At 38.7% G+C, this 24,524-nt stretch overlaps 1 protein-coding gene across 2 annotated transcripts in view; it reads left to right on the top strand.

Moving 5' to 3' along the window:
- SPAG1 (sperm associated antigen 1) overlaps nucleotides 1-24,524 on the top strand; it is a 76,070-nt gene that overhangs the window by 22,970 nt on the left and 28,576 nt on the right. For both annotated transcript variants that reach the window (XM_032248057.1, XM_032248068.1), the window contains exons 5-10: nucleotides 2,704-2,765; nucleotides 3,854-3,960; nucleotides 4,530-4,635; nucleotides 7,026-7,156; nucleotides 11,193-11,299; nucleotides 14,002-14,161. In XM_032248057.1, the coding sequence (XP_032103948.1) occupies nucleotides 2,704-2,765; nucleotides 3,854-3,960; nucleotides 4,530-4,635; nucleotides 7,026-7,156; nucleotides 11,193-11,299; nucleotides 14,002-14,161 (673 nt within the window). The remainder of the gene's footprint in view (nucleotides 1-2,703; nucleotides 2,766-3,853; nucleotides 3,961-4,529; nucleotides 4,636-7,025; nucleotides 7,157-11,192; nucleotides 11,300-14,001; nucleotides 14,162-24,524) is intronic.

Genomic DNA, 24,524 nt, shown 5'->3' with positions numbered 1-24,524 from the left:
ATGAGCACTAGTTCTTCTTTTTGGCACTGAGGAATGAGCATTTCTAACATCAAGATACTGAAAAGTTTGAGCCCCACTGATGGATCATGACAGTAAATATGCAATGTTATGGGAATAGGTAGAAGGTACATGTTCCAATCTTTCAAAGCCAGGGTGCATTGCCTTCTTAAAATATCCAAATATGATTCTACACATTAGATTTTATCCCATATACTGAGTCCATGTCTTGATACTTTTATTGCTCCACATTCATTTTTTTATTTATTGAAAACTTTTTGCTTCTTTATTCAGTTATAATTGATAAAACTTGCATATATTTATGGTGTGCAATGTAATATTTTGATATATCTACATATTTTGAAATGCTTACTGCAATCAAGCCAATTTGTGTTCATTTCTTGATCCCTAAAGGGGGATATTTTTTGTCAGAGGTAGGTATTTGAGAGCCACATATAAATATTAAATACCCCAATTTCTTTTCTTTTCTTTTCTTTTTTTTTTTTTTTTTTTGAGATGGAGTCTTGCTCTGTCACCAGGCTAGTCTTGGCTCATTGCAACCTCCACCTCCCAGGTTCAAGCAATTCTCCGGTCTCAGCCTCCTGAAAATTCTCCAGTCTCAGCCTCCTGAATAGCTGGGATTACAGGTGTCCACCACCATGCCCAACTAATTTTTGCATTTTTAGTAGAGATGGGGTTTTGCTATGTTGGCCAGGATGGTCTTGATCTGACTTTGTGATCCACCCACCTTGACCTCCCAAAGTGCTGGGATTATAGGCGTGAACCATCACGCCTGGCTAAATACCCCTGATTTCTAATCAATGCCCTTTTCAAACTAAATTGTACCACTTGTATTACTTTCCTAGAGCTGCTGTAACACCACAGGAAGTGGTCAGCATAAAACAACAGAAATCTATTGTTTCTCGGTTCTAGGGGCTAGAAGTACAAAGTCAAGGTATTGGCAGGGTCCTCCAAAACCTGAAAGGGAAGATCCTTCCTTGGCTCTTCAAGCCTCTGGTAGCCCCGGCCTTTCTTGGCTTATAGCAGCACAACTCTAAGCTCTATTTTCATTTTCACATGGCTAGCTTCCTTCTATTGGAACCTCTTCTCCTCTTTTTATAAGGACATAGTCATATTGGATTAGGGCCCACCCTCATGACTTCATCTTAACTTGATTACATTGAAAAGACCTTATTTCCAAATAAGGTCTTATTCACAGGTATCAGGGGTTAGGACTTCATCATATTGTTTTGGGAGACACAATTCAGCCTATAACATCACCTTAGCATTGAGAACATTGTCTGAGCAGGAAATTGAGTTCAAGCATCAAATGATACTGAGCCTGTAAGGATTCCATAGCATTCCTTTATATAGTGTATATAGTTCCTAGTATTGCTATTAGCAAACCCAAGCCTAATGAGAATGAAGATATGTAATAGTTTAAAAACAAGTCAGGACCTACTTTAGTATGATAAATTCTGCTATATTTCCATTTCCACAGACTATATAAATATTTTAAAGTTAATATTCCTTAGTACTTCTCTAGCAAAAATTGTACCCTCTCTGGGAGACTGATTATTTGTGAACATTATGACTATTGTTTGCTTTTCTCTCATTCTCTTCCGGTGCAGAACCTGCCCTCTGTTTTCAGCAGTGTGAATGTGGCTACTTTGGGCCACTGTTAGTGCTTGGTCAGGATGGGCACATGACCCAAGCTGGCCAATCAGTCCTTCTTTGAAATTTCTCTTATTGAAGATAGAAGAGTCACTCTCCTTTTCCTCTGGTGGAGACAGCTGTGAGGCTATAATTCCAGAATGCTTGTGGCAATGTTTCCTGCCACATGAAGAAAGCAAGTACCATCAAGGAAAGTGAGATAGAAGATAGAGAGGAGCAGAGACTGGGAGGGGCAAGGAGAGGTGGAGAAAGGGCATAGGGATCCCCTCATCCGGCAGTACCCCTGCCCTTCCACCAGTTTAGTTATATAAGCTGATAATTTCTTTTTTTAATATAATTATTTGTACTGTCATTGCAAACAAAACACTTCTAATATAGCAGTTAATTCTTGTTTCTCCAATGCCTAGGTTTGAAAAGAATGAATCAGAATTTAGTACTTTTTTATTATAAGAAAATCAGTAATAATCATATTCACACGAGTTTTAAAATTATATATATACTTAAAAGCCTGTAGATTGTCCCCAGAATTAACTTTAAAATTCTTTCTTTTACATGCTGTATATTATTAATAACTATAATACTGAAGCTATTATAACTTCTAAGGTACCTATTTTTCTTATCCATTCCATTTGTGTATCTTATTTTTTTTGAGACAGAGTCTCACTTTGTCACCCAGGCTGGAGTGTAGTGGCACAATCTTTGCTCACTGCAACCTCCACTTCCCAGGTTCAAGCAATTCTCGAGCCTCAACCTCCAAGTAGCTGGGATTACAGGCATGCACCACCATGCTCAGCTAATTTTTGTATTTTTAGTAGAGACTGGATTTTACCATGTTGGCCAGAGTGGTCTGGAACTCCTGGCCTCAAGTGATCTGTCCACCTCAGCCTCCCAAAGTGCTGGGATTACAGGTGTGAGCCATCACACTCGTCCTCCATTTGTATATCTTAGCCCAATACTTTACATTGCATTTAAAGTAAAACCTGATAATCTTATGTTAAATATGTTTCATAAAATATGATTTTATTCTTTTAGGGAAAATATTCTAAAAGACCAACTAAAAAGAAAACTCCAAGGGATTATGCAGAATGGGATAAGTATGTTTTACCTGTCTTCATATAAAATGTATCACTAAAAAAGTTATCTACCACAAAATACTGCAATAATTTTCTTTTTTTTTTGAGACGGAGTTTTACTCTTGTTGCCCAGGCTGGAGTGCAATGGCATGATCTTGACTCACTGCAACCTCTGCCTCCTGAGTTCAAGCAATTCTCCTGAATCAGCCTCCCAAGTAGCTGGGGTTACAGGTGTGCACCACCATGCCCAATTAATTTTTGTATTATTAGTAGAAACAGGGTTTTACCATGTTGGTCAGGCTGGTCTCAAACTCCTGACCTCTGGTGATCCACCCACTGTGGCCTCCTAAAGTGCTGGGATTACAGGCATGAGCCACAGTGCGTGCCCTTTTTTTTTTTGAAATGGAGTCTTGCTCTGTCACCCAGGCTGAAGTGCAGTGGCACGATCTTGGCTCGCTGCAACCTCTGCCTCCTGGGTTCAAGCAATTCTGCCTCAGCCTCCTGAGTAGCTGGAATTATAGACGCCCACCACCACTCACGGTTAATTTTTTATATTTTTAGTAGAGATGGAGTTTCACCATGTTGGCCAGGTTGGTCTTGAACTCCTGACCTCGTGATTTGCCCACCTCGGCCTCCCAAAGTGCTGGGATTACAGGTGTGAGCCACCACACCCAGCCAGTAATTTCTTAAGTAATTATTATAAACCTGAACATGTCAAGAATATCAAATTACTTCAATAGAGTACTGAGAATATCTGATCTCACCATTTTTGATGTTTTTTTTAGTACATAAAAAACGAACTACATTCTCTTTTAAAATAAAACCAACCAAAAATAATTAATGTAATTTTTATACCCATCCAAACCAAAAGAAAACAAAAATTTGAATTTCAAAGTTCTGATCAGTTTAAATCTGATTAATGTTTAAGTTCTCACTAAATTATATGTTTTCTTAAGAAAGAACTCAGATGACTCGAACTATAAACTTAGCATGTATTTTTCAATATATGTCCAAAGGCATAGTTGTACAAATATAAGAATATCAATAATAAATTGTTTTCTTGCCTGTATTGTACTTTTTTTTTGGTTTTTATTGTTCTTTCATTTAAGATTTGATGTAGAAAAGGAATGTTTAAAAATTGATGAAGATTACAAAGAAAAGACGGCAATAGACAAGTCGTACTTGTCTAAAATTGAGACAAGAATCGAGACAGCAGGTAATCGGAGAAAAAAAATTTAGTCTTTAAAGTTTTTGAATTATAATAAAAACTGTAAACCTAGAAGACATTGTGTTTGAGTACTGCACAGATTTCCATGAAAAGTTGATGGATTTTCTTCTAGAGTTGATCACTCAACAAATTCGATTCTTTTACCCACCTAATTTTTAAATGTAATAAGAATTTAAAATATAAACCCATTTTTCTTACTGTAATACATTTGTTTTTAATTTCTTTTTTGCATTCCTCCTTTTCTTCCAAATTCCTCAAATTGTTTTCTTTTTGCTTCAAAACAAAAGATGGGCAGTTTGTTTTTGTTTGTAGTCCATAGATGAATAGCACCTATGTAAAACAAAATCAATCATTAAAAAATTCTGAATCCTCAAAACTTGTGAATGATTTAAAAAGAAAAACATCCCTAAACTTGGGGAATCTTTTATTTTCTTTTGTTCATTTTATGATTTTTCTCCTTTCTTCTGCTTCTGTTAAAATAAACATTCTTAGATTTAAACTTTTAAAAATTCTGTTAAATTTTATGTTTACGTATAGCAGATAACATTTATTTCTAGGACTAACTGAGAAAGAGAAGGATTTTCTTGCCACTCGTGAAAAGGAGAAAGGAAATGAAGCTTTCAACTCAGGAGATTATGAAGAAGCAGTGATGTATTATACCAGGTGAGCAGATGTTTGCTCTGGTTTAGATTTGCCTTTTAAAAAATGGTAATGTTTTTATTGTTGAAACAGTATAAATAAGCAAAATTCTATGTGAGAATCTCTCAATGTATTGTACTTGTGTTTCTCTTATTTTTTCAATACTTTTCTCAAACCTCCAAGCTCCCGCTCCACTCCTGCTTTTCACAGAGGACTTAACTTCTTATTTTGCACAGAAAATAGAAGCTGTCTGATAGGAATTCAACAGAAGGCCCATATAATATAGAAGTGAATAACTTGGGTTCTGTTGTAGACTGTCTGGATTTAATTCTGGTTCTTGTGGTGCTCGTTCCTACCACAGGGCCTTTGCACATGCTAGGTCTGACATCAAAAATGCTTTTCCCATGCTGGGCTGATTACAGTGGTATTTACAACTAATTGATTACAACCAGTTACAGATTTCCTTGTTCCTTCTCCATTCCCACTGTTTCACCTGACTAGCCTTTAAAGGAGAAGAAAAAATTTAAGAAAAAAAAAAAAAAGAAGAAAAGAAAATGCTCTTCCCTCCTCCCATTATCTAGTTAATTCTGGTTTATCCTTCTGATCTTAGTCTTCACCTTACTTCTTTGGAGAAGTCTTACTTGACCTTTCTAACCAAATTTCTCTCCTACCCCACCCACCTCACCTCCCAATTTATAGGCTCTTATAGCAGTTTAACCTCTCTTTTGTAGTACTTGTCAGAAGTATAATTTAAGCTTGTGTGATTTGATAATAACTGGAATGTGGGCTTTGTAAGAGCACAACCCATTTATCAAGAATTTTTACACCATTGTATCTCCAAGGCCCAACAAAGTACCTGGTTCATAGTAGATGTTCAATGAATATGTATTTGAACTCCTGAAGTTCTTAACAGCCTATGAAAAGTAGACTAGGTTTTTAAAATGTTGTTACAGCTAAACTGTTCTTACAGAATCACTAATGCCACCTTAGCACTAAACTCTGTGCAATCTTTTTTCCACCTTTGGAAATAAGATAGATTTTTTTCCAAACTTATTGATGTCTCTAAAGAAGTTTTCCCACTGTTTAAATGAAGACACGAGTTAAAGAGGATATATGATGGATCATTCATTCAGTATAGCCTCCCCTGTTCAGGCAGGTAGATGTTGGCCTTGATAACTGTTCTTTTCTTTTCTTGTAAATTTATACCAGAGAGTTTCTTGTCTATTACAGGTTATAAAACTCTTTTCTTCTTTTTTGAGGAGTCATATTGTTGAAGAATTAAAGCAGCATAGTATCCATCATATTAAAGGAATTCACATTAAAGGAATTCAGACTACCACTTTCTGACCTCGGGCAGATTCTTTTTTTTTGAGACAGGGTCTCACTCTGTTACTCAGGCAAGAGTGCGGTGGTGTGATCATAGCTCACTGCAGCCTCAAACTCCTGGGCCCAAGATATCTTCCCACCTCAGCCTCCTGAGAATATCTGGGACTACAGGTGTGAGCCACCACACCTGGATAATTTTCCCTTGTATTTTTTTTTAAGAGACAGGATCTCATTATTTTGCCTAGGCTGGTCTTGAACCCCTGGCCTCAAACCATGCTCCCACCTGGGCCTTCCAAAGTACTAAGATTACAGGGGTGAGCCACCATGCCTGGCTCCAAAAAATGCGTTTGGTATTTGATATTTGATATTAACTGACATCAACAGGGTTTTTTTTAAGGCAATCTATGGATATTTATCTTTTTCTAATTTCATTTTTATTCCAGTAACTAAAGCTCAGATTCCAGATCTCTGCGTATTTAAATTCCCACAATGCCTCTAAAGCCTGAGTTAATTTTCAGGCTATTAACTGTATATTTAAGAATCTGTTTAAATGTTGATTTTGTATGCTTGTAGAATTGTATTTTATTATTTTTGATAAGACAGGCTGTATTTATTTGCTAAGGTTGCCGTAACAAAGTACCACTGACTGAGTGGCTTAAACAAGAGAAATTTACTTTCTCACAGTTCTGGAGGCTGGAAGTTTGAGATCAAGGTGCTAGCAGGGTTGGTTTCTTCAAGGCCTATCTCCTTGGCTTGTAGGTGGCCATCTTCCAGCTATGACTTCACACAGCCTGTCCATACATGTCTGTGTCCTAATATCTTCTTTTTATAAGGAATCCAGTTTTATTGGATCAGGGCCTACTCTCATGACTTCATTTGACCTTCATTCACTTTCTAAAGACCCCATCTCCAACTACAGTCATGTTCTGAGATACTGTGGGGTTAGGACTTCAATCTATGAATGTTGGGGGATACAATTCAGCCCATACACAGGTTATAATGGTTTTATTTATAACTTAAGCTGAGTGTCTCTACATTCTTACGTTTACCTTAGGCTTGCTTGTTACCAATAACTGTTTCTTTTCTAGGAGCATATCAGTGCTTCCCACTGTAGTTGCCTATAACAATCGAGCTCAAGCAGAAATCAAATTACAGAACTGGAATAGTGCTTTTCAGGATTGTGAAAAGGTCTTGGAGTTAGAACCTGGAAATGTAAAGGGTAAAAAATATTATAGAATGCTTTTAAATTTGCAGCAGGATGCATTAATAAAGACCATTTGTAGACACTTATAATGTTTACATTAAAGTATTTCAGATAAACTCAAATTTCTATATGTGAATCACCAACTTCATCAAGTTGCTTTTAAGTTTAACTTGGAAGTCAAATCCCTGATTATTTTGTACTGAAGTAGCTAATAATCCAGAGGATTGAATAAAATACATATGTATTTTAAAGGAGAACTATCTCAATAAACAAAAAACAAAACAACAACAAAAATAAAATAAAAGAGAAGTGGCCAGGCACAGTGGTTGATGCCTGTAATCCCAGCATTTTGGGAGGCCAAGGTGAGGTGACTGCTTGAGCCCAGGGGTTTGAGACCAGCCTGAGTAACACAGCAAAACTCTGTGTCTCAAAAAACAAACAAACAAAAAACTCAAGCTTGCATTTGAACAATCTTTTTATCCAAAAAAATTTAAGTATAATTTATTGTAGATTTTCTGGTATTTGTAAATATAATAAAATAATAAGCATATACTAGACCTCTAGAACCCTCTACCAGTTTCTTTGTGGGTATTTCTGCCTAGGTGGCTATCTATAATTTTGTTTGTTTGTTTGTGTTTGAGACTGTCGTTTTGTCACCCAGACTGGAGTGCAGTGGCCCGATCTCAGTTCACTGCAACCTTTGCCTCCTGCATTCAAGTGACTCTCCTGCCTCTGCCTCCCAAGTAGCTGGGACTACAGGCATGCACACCTTGCCTGACTAGATTTTGTATTTTAGTAGAGAGACAGGGTTTCACCATGTTGGCCAGGCTGGTCTTGAACTCCTGACCTCAGGTGATCCACCTGCCTTGGCCTCCCAAAGTGCTGAGATTACAGGTGTGAGCCACCGCTCCCGGCCTGTTTTTGTTTTTTTGAGATAGGGTCTTACTCTGTCACCCAGCCTGGAGTGCAGTGGTGCAATCTTGGCTCACTGCAACCTCTGCTTCCCAGTCTCAGGTGGTCCTCCCACCTCAGCCTCTCAAGTAGCTGGGACTACAAGCATGTACCACCTCACCTGGCTAATTTTTTGATATTCCTTGTAAAGACGAGGTTTCGCTATGTTGCCCAGGTTGGTCTCAAACTCCTGAGCTCAAGTGATCTGCCCACCTTGACCTCTCAAAGTGCTGAGATTACAGGCATGAGCCACCAAGCCTGGCCTGCTATAAATGATTTAATTATTTTAAATTAATAATTTGAATAATTTAATTATGAAATTTGTCAAAAACTGACTCTGTCTTTCTGCCAAAAACCTTCACTCTATCTTGATTCCCTGTCCCTGTGACTGATCACCTTGTCATGGTTCAGGCCTGAAGTATGCAAATCAGACTCTATACTTCTTTACCGCTATTAAGAAGGAGTCATTCCAAGAGGCAATGACATGCATTATAATAGACACATTATATTTCTTTATTTATGAATTCAAATAAATATAAATACTTTTTTCACATGCAGTTCATCCCTTTGTGCCTATAAACGTGGTGGAGGTGACAGAAGCCATGGAGTGCTAAGGGGGAGCCTGGTGCATCAGCTGCGATTGTCATTGTCATGGACTGCCCTCCATTTACCAATAAAGTCCTGTTGGGCCTGTGTTTTATGCAAGCTGGTCTCCGTCACAGAGTATGGCTGGGCTCCCAACTTTAGGTAGCAGCCCACTGAAGGTTTTGCCAACCCCATACCAGTGCTCAGGCAGGCCCTGTGCCAAGCACTTTACATGTATTAACTCTGTTAATTTTAGCAACAGTCTTGGCTAGGCGCAATGGCTCATGCCTGTAATCCCGGTACTTTGGTTGGGAGGCTGAGGTGGGCTGATCGCTTGAGGTTAGGAGTTCGAGACCAGCCTGGCCAACATGGCAAAACCCCATCTGTACTAAAAATAAAAAATTGGCCTTGTTCAGTGGCTCATGCCTGTAATCCCAGCACTTTGGGAGGCTGAGGTGGGTGGATCACTTGAGACTAGGAGTTCAAGACCAGCTTGGCCAACATGTCAAAACCTCATCTCTAAAACTAAAAACGCAACTTGGGAGGCTGAGGCAGGAGAATTACTGGAACCCAGGAGGTGGAGGTTGCAGTGAGCTGAGATCATACACCACTGCACTCCAGCCTGGGCGACAGCAAGACTTTATCTCAAAAAAATAATTAAAAAAAAACATAATAAATAAAAAGTTTAAAAAATTAGCTGGCCGTGGTGGTGGGCACCTGTAGTCCCAGCTACTTGGGAGGCTGAGGCAGGAGAATTGCTTGGCCCCGGGAGGCAGAGGGTGTAGTGAGCTGAGATCACACCACTGCACTCCAGCCTAAGCAACAGAGCAAGACTCTGTCTTAAAAAATAAAAATAAAGAAGATGTTAGCATTAGGTAAAGCTGAGTTAAGGGACATAGGAACTCTTTGTACTATCTCTGCAACTTTTCTGTAAATCTCAAATTATCCAAAATAAAAAATTTAAAAAAAGGATAATCATTATGTCATGAATATTTCTGCATGGAAAATTCCCTTCAGAAACCTTCGTAGTAATAGAATAGGTAAATTGTATTTAAAGTGCAATGTTACAACTTTGATTAAATTTATAACAAAATGTTTTATTTAGATTTTCTTTTTCTTTTTCTTTTTTTTTTTTTTTTTTTTTTTGAGATGGAGTTTCGCTCTTGTTACCCAGGCTGGAGTGCAATGGCACGATCTCGGCTCACCGCAACCTCCGCCTCCCGGGTTCAGGCAATTCTCCTGCCTCAGCCTCCTGAGTTGCTGGGATTACAGGCACGCACCACCATGCCCAGCTAATGTTTTGTATTTTTAGTAGAGATGGGGTTTCACCATGTTGACCAGGATGGTCTCGATCTCTTGACCTTGTGATCCACCCGCCTCGGCCTCCCAAAGTGCTGGGATTACAGGCTTGAGCCACCGCGCCCGGCTTATTTAAATTTTCATAGCTCAGAGACTAAAATTCAAATTCGTCAAATTTATAATTATGTTTTAAAATATGTCGGATAAAATTTCTTTTCAGAATTACCAAACTTGATTCTTTTTCAAAGTAATGACTTATTACACAAAGTTCTCATTATATGATGGGTCTAGAGAGGCATTCATTGTCAGTATTAAATAATTACCAAATTTTACATTGAAACCTACCAAAAAAATCAAATGCGAATTACCAAAGTGCTTAATTTCTTTACCCAGCTGACTTAATCATCAGACTTCTCTCAGTTCCCTGTGCTAAGTAACTACTTCTAATCATTTTAGAGATTGCTATACAGATGTCACTAATGAGCCATATTCTGAGCTAGATGCTGGTCAGTAATATACTTTTTTTTTTTGGAGACAAAGTCTTGCTCTGTCACCCAGGCTGGAGTGCAGTGGCACAATCTTGGCTCACTGCAACCTCCACCTCCCAGGCTCAAACGATTCTCCTGCCTCAGTCTCCTGAGTAGGTGGGATTAGTTGGGTGTGCCATCACGCCCAGCTAATTTTTTTGTGTTTTTAGTAGAGATGGGATTTTGCCATGTTGGCCAGGCTGGTCTTGAACTCCTGGCCTCATGTGATCTGCCCACCTCGGGCTCCCAAATTGTTGGGATTATAGGCATGAGCCACTGTGCCTGGCCAAAATAGTACATTTTGATAAGGGATTTCAAAAAGTGGTGAAATAATACTAGTCATAAGAAGGAAAGGATTATTATCAGTGAAAATCTTTCCGATATTGCAACACAATGTGTTGCCTGTGGAGGGTTGAGGTATGCAATCTCTTAGTCCTTGGAGGAGCTGGCGGGGCCTGGGGCTGCCAGAGGGCCAGAGGTTTGTTACAGAGAAGACAGTTGCCTGAGGCGGCCACTTTTATTTACCTCAGTGTCATCTCCTATGTGTTTATCAACATGAAAATGGGCGTGGTTGAGCTTTGCATAATTACATCCTGTCCTGTACTACTCAGATTCTTCCATTTGCAAAACATGTTGTAACCATAATACCAAATACGAAAAAATATAACTTTATTTTGGTAAAATTTCAGCTCTTCTGCGTCGTGCTACTACATATAAACATCAAAACAAGCTCCAGGAAGCTATAGAAGATTTGAGTAAAGTACTAGATTTTGAGCCTGATAATGATTTGGCCAAGGTAAGTACAAAAAGTGATTTCTCACCTAATTCTGTAGTTGGCTGTTTCTGTATTTATGGTAAAGTGGTATCAATCTTGCCAAACAAATTATGTTGAAGATTAGGTCACAGCTTTTAAAGGTAGGTATGTTCCAGACTCCCCAAAACGTTAACATCTATTTGAAGTAGAAGAAAGCAGGATCTTAATTTTTTTTTCTAAAACTATAAACTTTCCTCTGAAGGATAAATATTCAATTTTTCTCTTTCCTATAGTGTTGTAGACAATGTTTTTCTCTGAGCTAATTTATCTGAGCTCTGTGGAGTGGTGTAGAAGGTACCTTGGGGTGAACTCCATGGTCACTGAAGAGCATTTTTCTCTGTAACTAGCATGGTAAGCATAGCATCATTGATAGCATGTGCTACCTGACTGAGCAGACTGACTCAGTTATACACTTAGGGGATCTGTATTCAGGCCTAAAGAGTAGAGGTAAGTGTCAAGAACTGAGATTTTTCCCTGCTTGCAAATGAACAAGGTGGCCTCTCAGAGGATTTAAGATATCCTGGGTCAAACACAAAAGACTTTGTTACTCCAAGCAGATGAGCTTCACGTTCATGTTAGTTCCCCTTGCTCCCAAGTCCCACAAGGATGACATAGAGTGATCTAGATGGATGCCACACACTCAGTGGGTTTATGTGATGGCTGACAAAAAATTGAGGAAACTAGCTGGGCATGGTGGCTCATGCCTGTAATCCCAGTACTTTGGGAGGCTGAGTGGGGCAGATCACCTGAGGTCAGGAGTTCGAGACCAGCCTCACCAACATGTAGAAACCCCATCTCTACTAAAAAAAAAAAAAAAAAAAAAATAGCTGGACATGGTGGCACACACCTGCAAGCCCAGCTACTTGGGAGGCTGAGGCAGGGCCATCACTTGAACCTGGGAGGCAGAGGTTGCAGTGAGCACCACTGAACTCCAGCCTGGACAACAGAATGAGACTCCATCTCAAACAAACAAACAAAAATTTAGGAAACCCCCTTCCTTTACGATGGGCTATAAGCAAACCTGCCCAATCTTTGCTGTGTTGGGATGCATCACCTTTATTACACTGGAGAGCCAACACACCTGTCCTCTCTGCTGCAGATGAATACCATTTCTGTTTGCTAAGAAACATTACCATAGAGATGTCCAGGAAGAAGGTGGTTTAGTGCCCCTGTTTGCAGTGTAGTCAGAAATGAGAGAAACCCATGGAGAAATTGTTACTAAGTTTCCACATACACCTATTGGGTTACCTATCCCACTGTCTCTGAGTGGCAGCTAATGTTCCTAGAATATCAGCTGCTTTTGTCAAGTCAACATTTCGGGTTTAGATTTAGGGCCTGGCTTAGTATTTCCTTTTTGTAATGGTTAGGTTCACTTATTTATTTTTGAGACAGGACATTGCTCTGATGCCTCAACCGTAGTTTTGTGGGAACATGGCTCACTGCAGCCTCCACCTCCTAGGCTCAAGCAATCCTGCCATCTCAGCCTCCTGTGTAGCTGAGACCACAGGTGCATGCCACCTCCCAAAGTGCTAGGATTACAGGCGTGAGCCATTGTGCCTGGTTCCAAATGCATTTTTATCTTAACCATATGCAAAGATTAACTCAAATGGAATCATGTAAGGTATAAAATAGAAAAGTTCTAGAAGAAAACAAGAGAAAATCTGTATGACCTTAGACAAATATTTCTTACATGAGACATGAAAAGTACAGTCCACAAAAGAAAAAGTTGATATATTGGACTTCATCAAAATTTAAAACATCTGCTTTTCAAAGACAGTGAGACAAGCCACAGCCGGGCATGGTGGCTCACACCTGTAATCCAAGCACTTTAGGAGGCTCAGGTAGGCAGATCACTTAATTCCAGGAGATTAAGAACAGCCTGGGCAACACAGCTGAACTTCATCTCCACAAAAAATTTAGGAAGTTAGCCAGACGTCGTGGTGTGGGCCTGTAGATCTAGCTACTCAGGAGGCAGGAGTTGGTAGATAATTTGAGCCTGGGAGGTCAGAGCTACAGTGAGCTGTCATTGCACCCTTGTACTCCAGCAGGGGCACAGTGGGAGACCCTGTCTCCAAAAATAAAACAAGCCACAAACCACAGACAGAGAAAATATTTGAAAATCATGTATCCAACAAAGAATTGATATATATATTTTTCATTAGAGTCAGAATAAAATATTTCAGAATTTTAAATGTTATTCTAAAACAGTAACGTGGACTGGGCGTGGTAGTTCATGCCTGTAATCCCAGCACTTCAGGAGGCTGAGGCGAGAGGACTGCTTAAGCCCAGGGGTTTGAGACTAGACTGGACAACATAGTGAAACCTCATGTCTATATTTTAAATAAATAAATAAACAGCAAATGTAGCATAATTTCATTTGTGTAAAACTATACATCTCTGTGGGTATATATGCATAGAAACATCTAGAAAGATGATTATCAAAATGTTAGTAGTATCTGAGTGGCAAGATTTTAGGTGATTTTTTTTCTTTATTTTTTATACTTGTTACACTAATTTTTTTTTTCCAATGGACATGTATGATTACAATCAGACAAAGGCTACCAAAAAAAGTGCCTTGTCTTAGTTTTATTCATTTTTCAACATCTTTATGTTTCTACCTGAAAGAATAGTTATATTTATTATTAAAGGAAAATATTTTCTTTAATATGCTAATTATGTTATAGAAAATCTTGTCAGAGGTTGAAAGAGATCTGAAGAATTCTGAAGCTGCATCTAAGACTCAAACCAAAGGGAAAAGGATGGTTATTCAGGAAATAGAAAACTCCGAAGATGAAGACGAAAAAGACGGTGAAAGAAAACATGAAGATGGCAGTGGAGATAAGAGTAAAATATCTTTTCTATTTAGGTTATGTAAAACACTGCCTTTTAATATGATGAGCTGGCTCAATTTTTCTATTTGTACAGAAATTCATAATCTACCGAAGTTTTGCTAGCTTTGCCTTGTAAATTCACAAGCCAGCTTCACTCATCTTTTTCTTAACGCAGCTTGATAGAATCTCTCAAAACCATTTTCCTTCTTAACCTGTCACCTTTTTCTAGTGCTCAGCTTGATTCCTGGTCATCCTTTAAATGTAAATGGCTATGTTTAGGCTATGTTTATTGACACAAACCATTTGCAAGTTAACCTTAAATATCTCTCTTTGATAATTGTTTTGTATATATCTACTTGACTGCAAACAGATACATTGGTTTCAAAACAGGTATGGGTAGTCCCATTTATATTCCAAAAATGAATGCATTACTAGAAAATTGCTATGTTTGTCTCTCAAAAATATTTTCTATATGCAAAAGAAGTATAATTTCATACTTGAAACAATATTTTAAGAGAATCTAGACTAGATAAAGCTTCATCTTCATAATATAAAACATCTAAAGTTATATCAACTTTGAGGGGAAAGAATTGCCTCCTCGAATGACAAGTGACATAAAAACTTTTTCTTCCTTCTTGAGAAAACCTGAGCAACTGGCAGTTGGGGGGCTGTGAAGGGAGGAGATATTATCAATTTTGAAAATCATTCACAAGCAAAAATCAACTTGTAAGTAATTTGACAGAATATTCTAATTTTGAGAGAGATACAAAATGTTCAGTTCACTCAATTTTAAAAATAAAGAACAAGTGTTAATTTTTTTTTTTTTTAGCAACGACAAATAATGTATACACTTCAGATTAAAATACAATTAGTTAGGATAAAGACAAAGGAACAGAAAAGGAGGGAACCAGAAAGAGGAAGACAATCAGGGAGCTGAGAGGGAAGAGAGAATATAAAAAGGATTAAAAAGGGAGAAATTAAGGTAACCAGTTTTTCAAGGATTTGGGCTTGCCTTTTAGCCAGATTGTAAATACGATCTGGCAGCAAATCTTCTTAGGGTTTATATTTAGCTTAGCATAATTAGCCATATGCCTTACAGTTAAAGGAAATCATTTTAGATCTTATCTGAAGTGAGATGAAGTATAAACTATATTAATTCCTACTATTTTAAAATTATTTAAAAATTTTATATATAGTAAAAATGGATCTTTTGAATATACAGTTCTAATACATGTACAATTTCATGTAACCATTACCACAGTCAGAATACAGAACAATTCTACCACCCAAAAAGGCCTTCTTGCTGTCCTTTCAGTGAAACCCTTCCTTCATCCCAGCTCTTCTCTGTTCCCATAGTTTTACCTTTCCCAGAATGTCATTTAAATGGAACCAGAAAGTATGTCACCTTTTGGGTCTAGCTTTCTTCACTTAGCTTGTCACTAAGATTCATTCATGTAGCTGCATGTATCATTGGCTCATTCCTTTTTATTGCTGAGTAACATTCCATTAATAGTTGTACCAAAGTTTATACATTCATTTATTCAAGGACATTCAGGTTATCTCCAGTATTTGGTAATTATGAGTAAAAACTGCTCTAAACATTCATGAGCTGGTTTTTGTAATGTAAACATATGTTTTCATTTGCCCTGGGTAAATACATAAGAGTAGGATTGCTGGGTCATATGGCACGTATATGTTTAAATTTATTGGAAATTGCCTGACTGTTTTCCAGAGTAGCTATACCATTTTGCATTGCCATTAATAACATATGAGAGTTCTAGATGCTTCTCATCCTTCCCAGCATTTGATAATGGCATTTTTTCCCCTTTTTGCCCATTCTGTTAGGTATATAGTGGTTTCTCATCAGTTTTAATTTGCATTTTCCTGATGAGAATCTCTCTCTCTCTTTTTTTTTTTTTTTTTGAGACAGAGTCTCGCTCTGTTGCCAGGCTGGAGTACAATGGCACTATCTCAGCTCACTGCAACCTCCCCACTCCCTGGTTCAAGCAATTCTCCTGCCTCAGCCTCCTGAATAGCTGGGATTACAAGCATGTGCCACCATGCCCAGCTAAGTTTTGTATTTTTAGTAAAGATGGGGTTTCACTATGTTGGCCAGGTTGGTCTTGAACCCCTGACCTTGTGATCCACCTGCCTCGGCCTCCCAAAGTGCTAGGATTACAGGTGTGAGCCACCGTGTCAGCCGAGAATCTTTTTATGTGCTCATTTACCATCTCTATATCGCTTTTAGTGAGTGTCTCTTCAAATTATTCCACCAATTTTCAAAAATTGGGTTGTTGTTTTCCTACTGTTAAGTCCTGAGAATTCTTTTTATATTCTTGATGCAAGGTCTTTGTTATATATGAGATTTGAATATTTTTGTCTGTAGCTTTTTTCATTCTTTTAATAGTCTTTCACAGAGCAAAGGTTTTTCATTTTGTAGAAGATTAATTTATCCAATTTTTAAAATGGACTGTGCTTTTGATGTTATATCTATGAACACTTTGCCTAAGTCAAAGTCCTTAAGATTTTCTTGTAAGTTTTCTTTTTCAGAGATAGGGTCTCACTCTGTTGCCCATGCTAGAGTGCAGAGGTGTGATCATAGATCACTGCAGCCTCAATCTCCAGGGCTAAAGTGATTCTCTGCCTCAGGCTCCCAAACAGCTAGGAGTATAGCTGAATGCCATCATATCTGGCTCGTTCAAAAAAATTATTTAGGCCAGGTGTGGTGGCTCATGCCTGCAATCTGGGTATTCTGGGAGACCGAGGTGGGTAGGTTACCTGAAGTCAGGAGTTCAGGACTAGCCTGGCCAATATGGTGAAACCCCATCTCTACTACTAAAAATACAAAAATTAGCAGGGCGTGGTGGCATGCACCTGTAGTCCTAGCTACTTGGGAGGCTGAAGCAGGAGACTTGTTTGAACCTAGGAGGCAAAGGTTGCAGTGAGCCGAGATGGCACCATTGCCTGGACAACAGAGACTCCATCTCAAAACAAAATAAAACAAAACAAAAATTATTTGTTGCAGAGACAAGGTCTTGCCATGTTGCCCAGGCTGGCCTCAACCTCATGGGCTCAAGGGGTCCTCCTGCCTCAACCTCCCAAAGCACTGGGATTACAGAAGTGAGCCACCATTTTCTGAAACTATTTGTTGAAAGCTGTCTTTACTCCTTTGAATTGCCTATGTACCTTTGTAAAAAAAAAAAAAAAGAAAAAAATCACATTTGTATAACAAGTAAGTAGAGTCCAATTCTGGACCCCATTCTGTTCTATTGACCTATGTGTCTATCACTTTGTCAGTACCACACTGTCTTGATTCACGCAGATTTACTGTTAAGTCTAAATTCACATTGTGTGATTTTTTTCAGCTTTATTCTTCTTTTTCAAAATTGTTTGGCTTGTCTAGTTCCCTTGCCTTTACACATAGTTTTCATTTTAATTTTGTTGAGACAGGGTTTCACTCTGCTGCTCAGGCTGGAATGCAGTGGTGCAATCATGGTTCATTGTAGCCTTGACTTCCTGGGTTCAGGCAATTCTCCTGCCTTAGTCTCCTGTCTGAGGCCACATGTGTGTTCAACCACGCCCAGCTAATTTTAAAAATTATTTGTAGCGATGAAGTCTCCCTATGATACCCAAACTGTTCTCAAACTCCTGGGCTCAAGCCCATCCTCCTGCCTCAGTCCCCCAAATTGCTGGGATTACAGGCGTAAGCTACCATGCATGGCCACACGTAGTTTTAAAATAAGTTTTTTCTGTTATATTTTCCTTTTTGTTTTTGCCATAGGATATAGGTTCTGAATATTTTACTTTTTATGGTCTGCATTCCTCTCATTTTTCTTAATATTCAATTATGTATCACATGAAATTACTTAACAATGACTTACATTCGGTGACTATTTTACAAGTCTTTGTATGGGCCAGGCACTGTGGCTCAGGCCTGTAATCCCAGCACTTTGGGAGACCAAGGCAGGTGGATGGCTTGAGTGCAGGAGTTCAACATGGCAAAACCCTGTCTCTACAAAAAATACAAAAATTAGCTGGACATGGTGGCACACTCCTGTAGTACTAGCTACTCAGGAGGCTGAGGCAGGAGAATTGCTTGAGTCCAGGAGGTGGAGGTTGCAGTGACCCAAAATGATACCACTGTATTCTGGCCTGGGTGACAGACCAAAACTCTGTCTAAAAAAAAAAAAAAAAGTCTTTTTGTTATATTACTAAAACTTGTTATTTTTAGTCATTATAAAATACAAGGGATTTTTCTATATGTATCATTATATAATAATCTGTGACAGAGTATAATAGTACTATGGCAAATATAAAGGAGTACAATTGGGTTTTCTATATTTAAAAAAAGTCATCCAAAAAAATTAGCTAGGCATGGTGGTGCATGCTTGTAGTCCTAGCAACTCAGGGGCTTAGGCAAGAGGATTGCTTGAACCCAGGAGTTTGAGGCTGCAGTTAGCCATGGTTATGCTGCTGCATTTCCATGTGGGTGACAGCAAGACTCCAATTCTCAGGTGGAAAAAGTAATGCTGGGAATTTGATTGAAATGGAACTGAATTTATAGATCATTTTGGAGGAGAAATGATATTGTGACTATATTGCATTTTCTAATTCATAAACATGGTATGTGTCTCTATTTATTTAGGTCGTCTTTGATTTTTTTCATTAGTGTTTTTTATTTTGCAGCATACAGATATTACACAGGCTTTGACAGATTTATACTCAGCATTTTAACTTTTTGAAGTTATTGTAAGTCATATTTATAAAAAAAATTTATAAAATTGAAAATTCAGCTGTTCATTACTAGAATATAGAAATATAATTGATTTTTTTTTTTTTGAGATGGAGTTTTGCTCTGGTTGCCCAGGCTAGAGTGCAATGGCATGATCTTGGCTCACTGCAACCCCTGCCTCCTGGGTTCAAGTGATTCTCCTGCCTCAGCCTCCTGAGTAGCTGGGATTACAGGCATGTGCCACCATGCCCAGCTAATCTTATATTTTTAGTAGAGACGCAGTTTCTCTCTGTTGGTCAGACTGGTCTCGAATTCCCATCCTCAGGTGATCTCCCTGCCTCGGCCTCCCAAAGTGTTGAGCTACCACACCCAGCCTAATTGATTTTTTGGTATATTGATCTGGTATCTTACAATCTGTTTAATTCACTTATATGTTCTAGGATCCTTTTGTAGATTCTTTGGAATTTTCTTCATAGACAATTATGTTGTTTGTAAATAAGGTCAGTTTTATTTTTTCATTTCTAATCTATACCTCTCTTTTCCTTTATTGCACTGGAGTGGGCTTATGTGTCTTGTTTTCAGTCTTAGAGGGCAAACATCTAGTCTTTTACCAGTGGGTCCCTGTACTCATCCCCTGGTCCTTTCCCCAGTGCCAGAATGCGTAATTGGCATAGACATACTTTGCAGCTGGCTGAACCACTACATTGGCTCCCTGACTGGTAGGCTGAGGGCTGTTATAGTGGAAAAGGCCAAATGGAAGCCATTACAGCTGCCCCTACCTAGAAAAATAGTAAATCAAAAACAACATCACATCCCTGGAGGGACTGAGGAGATTAGTGCCACTATAAAGAACTTGAAAGATGCAGGGGTGGTGTTTTCCACCACATTCCCATTTAACTCTCCCATTTGGCCTGTGCGGAAGACAGATGGATATTGGAGAATGACAGTGGATTATTGTAAGCTTAACCAACTGGTGACTCCAATTGCAGCTGCTGTACCAGATGTGGTTTCATTGCTTGAGCAAATTAACACATCTCCCAGTACCTGGTATGCAGCCATTGACTTGGCAAATGCCTTTTTCTTCATTCATGTCCATAAGGCCCATCAGAAGCAATTTGCCTTCAGCTGGCAAGGCTAGCAATATACTTTTACTGTCCTACCTCAGGGATATGTCAGCTCTCCAGCTTTGTGTCATAATCTTATTTGGAGAGAACTTGATCACTTTTTGCTTCTGCAAGATATCACACTGGTCCATTACATTGATGACATTATGCTGATTGGATCCAGTAAGCAAGAAGTAGCAAACACATTGGACTTATTGGTGAGACATTTGTGTGCAAGAGGATGGAAAATAAATCTGACTAAAATTCAGGGACCGTCTACCTCAGTAAAATTTCTAGGGGTCCAGTGGTGTGGGGCCTGTTGATATATTACTTTTAAGGTGAAGGAAGATATTCCTTCTAAGGTGAAGAGCCCTTTGGCCCCTCCTACAACCAAGAAAGAGGCACAGTGCCTAGTAGGCCTATTTGGATTTTGGAGGCAACACATTCCTCATTTGGGTGTGTTGCTCCAACCCGTTTATTAAGTGACCTGAAAGGCTGCCAGTTTTGAGCAGGGTCCAAAACAGGAGAAGACTCTGCAACATGTTCAGGCTGCTGTGTTAGCTGCTCTGCCACTTGGGCCATATGACCCAGCAGATCCAATGATGCTTGAGGTGTTAGTGACAGGGATGCTGTTTGGAGCCTTTGGCAGGCTCCCCAGGTGAATCACAGTGGAGCAAGGCCCTGCCATCTTCAACAGATAATTACTCTTCTCTTGAGAGATAACTCTTGGCCTATTACTGGGCTTTGGCAGAAACTGCACGTTTGAGTGTGGGTCAAGTCACCAGGCAACCTGAACTGCCTATCATGAACTGAGTGCTTTCTCACCCATCTAGCCATAAAGTTGGTTGTGCACAGCAGCATTCCGTTATCAAATGGAAGTGGTATATATGTGATTGGGCTCAACCAGATCCTGAAGGTACAAGTAAGTTACATGAGGAAGTGGCTCAAATGCCCATGATCTCCACTCCTGCCACCCTGCCTTCTCTTCCCCAGCCTGCACCAATGGCCTCATGGGAAGTTCCCTATGGTCAGTTGACAGAGGAAGAGAAGAGATGGTTCTGTACGATATGCAGGCACCACCCAAAAGTGGACAGCTGCAGCACTATAGCCCCTTTCTAGAACATCCCTGAAGGACAGCAGTGAAAGGAAATCTTCCCGGTGGGCAGAATTTTGAGCAGTGCACCTGGCTGTGCACTTTGCATGGAAGAAGAAATGGCCAGATGTGTGATTCTATACCGATTCATGGGCTGTAGCCAGTGGTTTGTCTGGATGGTCAAGGACCTGGAAAAAGCATGCAATACTTCTGCCAAGACTACCATCTGTGGACTTACGGAATGCCTTATCCACCATCATGGTATTCCACACAGCATTGCCTCTGACCAAGGCACTCACTTTATGGCTGAAGAAGTGAGGCAGTGGGCTCCCACTCATGGAATTCACTGATCTTACCATGTTCTCCATCATCCGAAGCAGCTGAATTGATAGAACTCAGCTATCAAATTGGAATGGCCTTTTGAAGTTGGAATTGCAACACCAACTTAGGTAACAGTACTTTGCAGGGCTGGGGAAAACTTCTCCAGAAGGTCGGGTATGCTTTGAATCAGCATCCAATATATGATACTGCTTCTCTCATAGCCAGGATTCATGAATCTAGGAATCAAGGGGTGAAGGAGAAATGGTACCACTCACCATCACCCCTAGTGATCTACTAGCAACATTTTTGTTTCCTGTTGCTGTGACATTACCTTCTGCTGGCCTAGAGGTCTTAGTTCCAGAGGGAGGAACGCTGCCACCAGGAGACACAACAATGATCCTGTTAAACTGGAAATTAAGATTGCCACCTGGACACTTTGGGCTCCTCCTACCTTTAAGTCAACAGGCTAAGAGTCGAGTTACAGTGTTGGCTGGGGTGATTGACCTGGACTATCAAGATGAAATCAGTCTACTACTCCACAATGGAGGTAAGGAAGAGCATGCATGGAATACAGGAGATCCATGAGGGCGTCTCTTAGTATTACCATGCCCTGTGATTAAGGTCAATGAGAAACTACAGCAGCCCAGTCCAGGCAGGACTACAAATGGCCCAGACCCTTCAGGAATGAAAGTTAGGGTCATTCCACCAGGAAAAAGAACCAGGACCTGGTGAGGTGCTTGCTGAAGGCAAAGGGAATACAGAATAGGTAGTAGAAGAAGGTAGCCATCAATACCAGCTATGACCATGTGACCAGCTGCAGAAACAGGGACTGTAATTGTCATGAGTATTTCCTCCTCCTTTTGTTAAAAACATGTTTGTGCATGTATACATTTGCACCAAGAAAATATCTTCATTTTATTTCCTTTGTCTTTTATCATGTGACATAAGATTTATTGACTTCATATCAGCATTTAAGTATTGTTAACTTTATGTAATAGTATTTGGGTTGGGGATTGGTGTGTTTCTGGTTGTACAAATGATAGTTGTATTATGTTAGGTGTAATTATGACTTTATTGTCTTTATTTGAAGATCATGTATGATCTCAGGAGATATATATGGGTTCAAATTGACAAAGGGTAGACCTGTGATGGTTAATACTGAGTGTCAACTTGATTGGATTGAAGGATACAAAGTATTGATAATGGGTGTGTCTATGAGAGTATTGACGAAAAGATTAATATGTGAGTCAGTGGTCTCGGGAAGGCAGATCCACCCTCAATCTAATGGGCACAATCTAATCAGTGCCAGTAAATATGAAGCAGGCAGAAAAACATGAAAAAGAGAGACTGGCCTAGCCTCCCAGCAGCCTACGTCTTTCTCCCATGCTGGGTGCTTCCTGCCCTTGAACATTGGACTCCAAATTCTTCAGTTTTGAGATTCAGACTGGCTCCCCTATATATATATATAGTTATATATATATGTTATATATAGTTAACTATATATGTCATATATAGTTAACTATGTTATATATAGTTAACTATATATTATATAGTTGTTGTGTGACAATAATATAACTAGATATGTTATATAGTTGTGTGACTATGTATATATTAGTTAACTATATATAACTAGAGTTAATATATAATATATATAAAGGGCAGTTTATACATATTAATATATTAGTTAACTATATAGTTAATATAGATATATACTATATACTATATATATATATAATATATATATATATATAGAAGGTAGTTTACATCCTATTAGTTCTGTTATTCTAGAGAACCCTGACTAATATATCATTAGAATAAGACCCTGTCTCAAAAAAAGAAGAAAAGAGAGTCCTTTGATTTTGCTCTATTTTTCAGGATCTTTTTGGCTATTCTGAACTTCTTACAATTTTGTATGAATTTAAGGATTGTCTTTTCCATTTCTGCAAAAAAGTTTTGATAGGATTGTGCTACATCCATAGATTGCTTTAAATAGTATTGACATTATCTTAACCTTAGTAAATCTTCCTATCCATGATTACAGGATATATTTCCATTTATTCAAGTCTTTTAAAATATTTCTTAAAGCAATACTTTTATCTCCTTGGTTAAATTTATTCTAGGTATTTTATTCTTTTGGATGCTATTATAAATGTAATTGTTTCCTTGATTTCCTTTTGGTATGTTCATTGCTGGTGTATAGAAACACCAGCTTGTTGCTCTTATATCCTACAACTCAGCTGAATTTGTTTATTTGCTCTAGTTTTTGGATTTTTTTTTTTTTGGTGGGGGGTGGTCAAGATGGGTGGATTCTTTGGGATTTTTTAATATAAATAGGATTATGTAATGAATAGAGATAATTTTACTTTATTTCTAATTTGGATGCTTTTTATTTCATTTGACTGCCTAATTGATCAGTCTACAACTTTTAGTACAGTATTGAATAGCCGTGGTGAAAACAGGCATCCTTGTCTTGTTGCTGATGTTTAGGGGAAAGCTTTCATTACTTTCATTTTTGAATATGATGTTAGCCATGGGTTTTCCATAAATATACCTTATTATGTTGAGGAATTTAACTTCTATTCCTAGTTTTCTGAGATTTTTTTTTTAATCATGAAAGCATGTTAGATTTTGTCATGCCTTTTCAGTATCAATTGTGGGATCATGTATGCAATACTTTTTCTGTTAATTAGGTGTGCTGGCATTGATTAATTTTCTAATGCTGAACTACCTTTGTATTCCTGGGATAAATCCCACTTAGCCATGATGTGTAATCCATTCAGTATGCTGTTGAATCTGTTTCGCTAGTATTTTATTGAGGATTTTTGCATCTGTCACCTACCCACACTACCCTACTTGAGGCTACACTGTTGGCCATTCATTCCTTTGACAGCTGTTATTGTTGACTCCTTTCTTCCCAAAATACTCTTGGTGTTTCTGAGGCAGTATGCACTCCTGGTTTTTTCTCTCATTTCTAGGCATTTCTCTGCCTACACTGTAGATCCATCCTCTGTTCATCCTTTAAGTGTTAGTATATCTCAGGGATCCTTTTGAGCCTTTGAATGATCTCATCCACATCCAAACTTTATTTTTTGTAGAGATGGAGTCCTACTATGTTGCCCAGGCTTGT

This window comes from Sapajus apella, unplaced genomic scaffold, assembly GCF_009761245.1.
Source record: "Sapajus apella isolate SASKATOON/1434 unplaced genomic scaffold, GSC_monkey_1.0 scaffold3, whole genome shotgun sequence".
In the NCBI taxonomy this organism is placed as follows: domain Eukaryota; kingdom Metazoa; phylum Chordata; class Mammalia; order Primates; family Cebidae; genus Sapajus; species Sapajus apella.
This window is presented reverse-complemented; position numbering and strand designations above follow the sequence as displayed.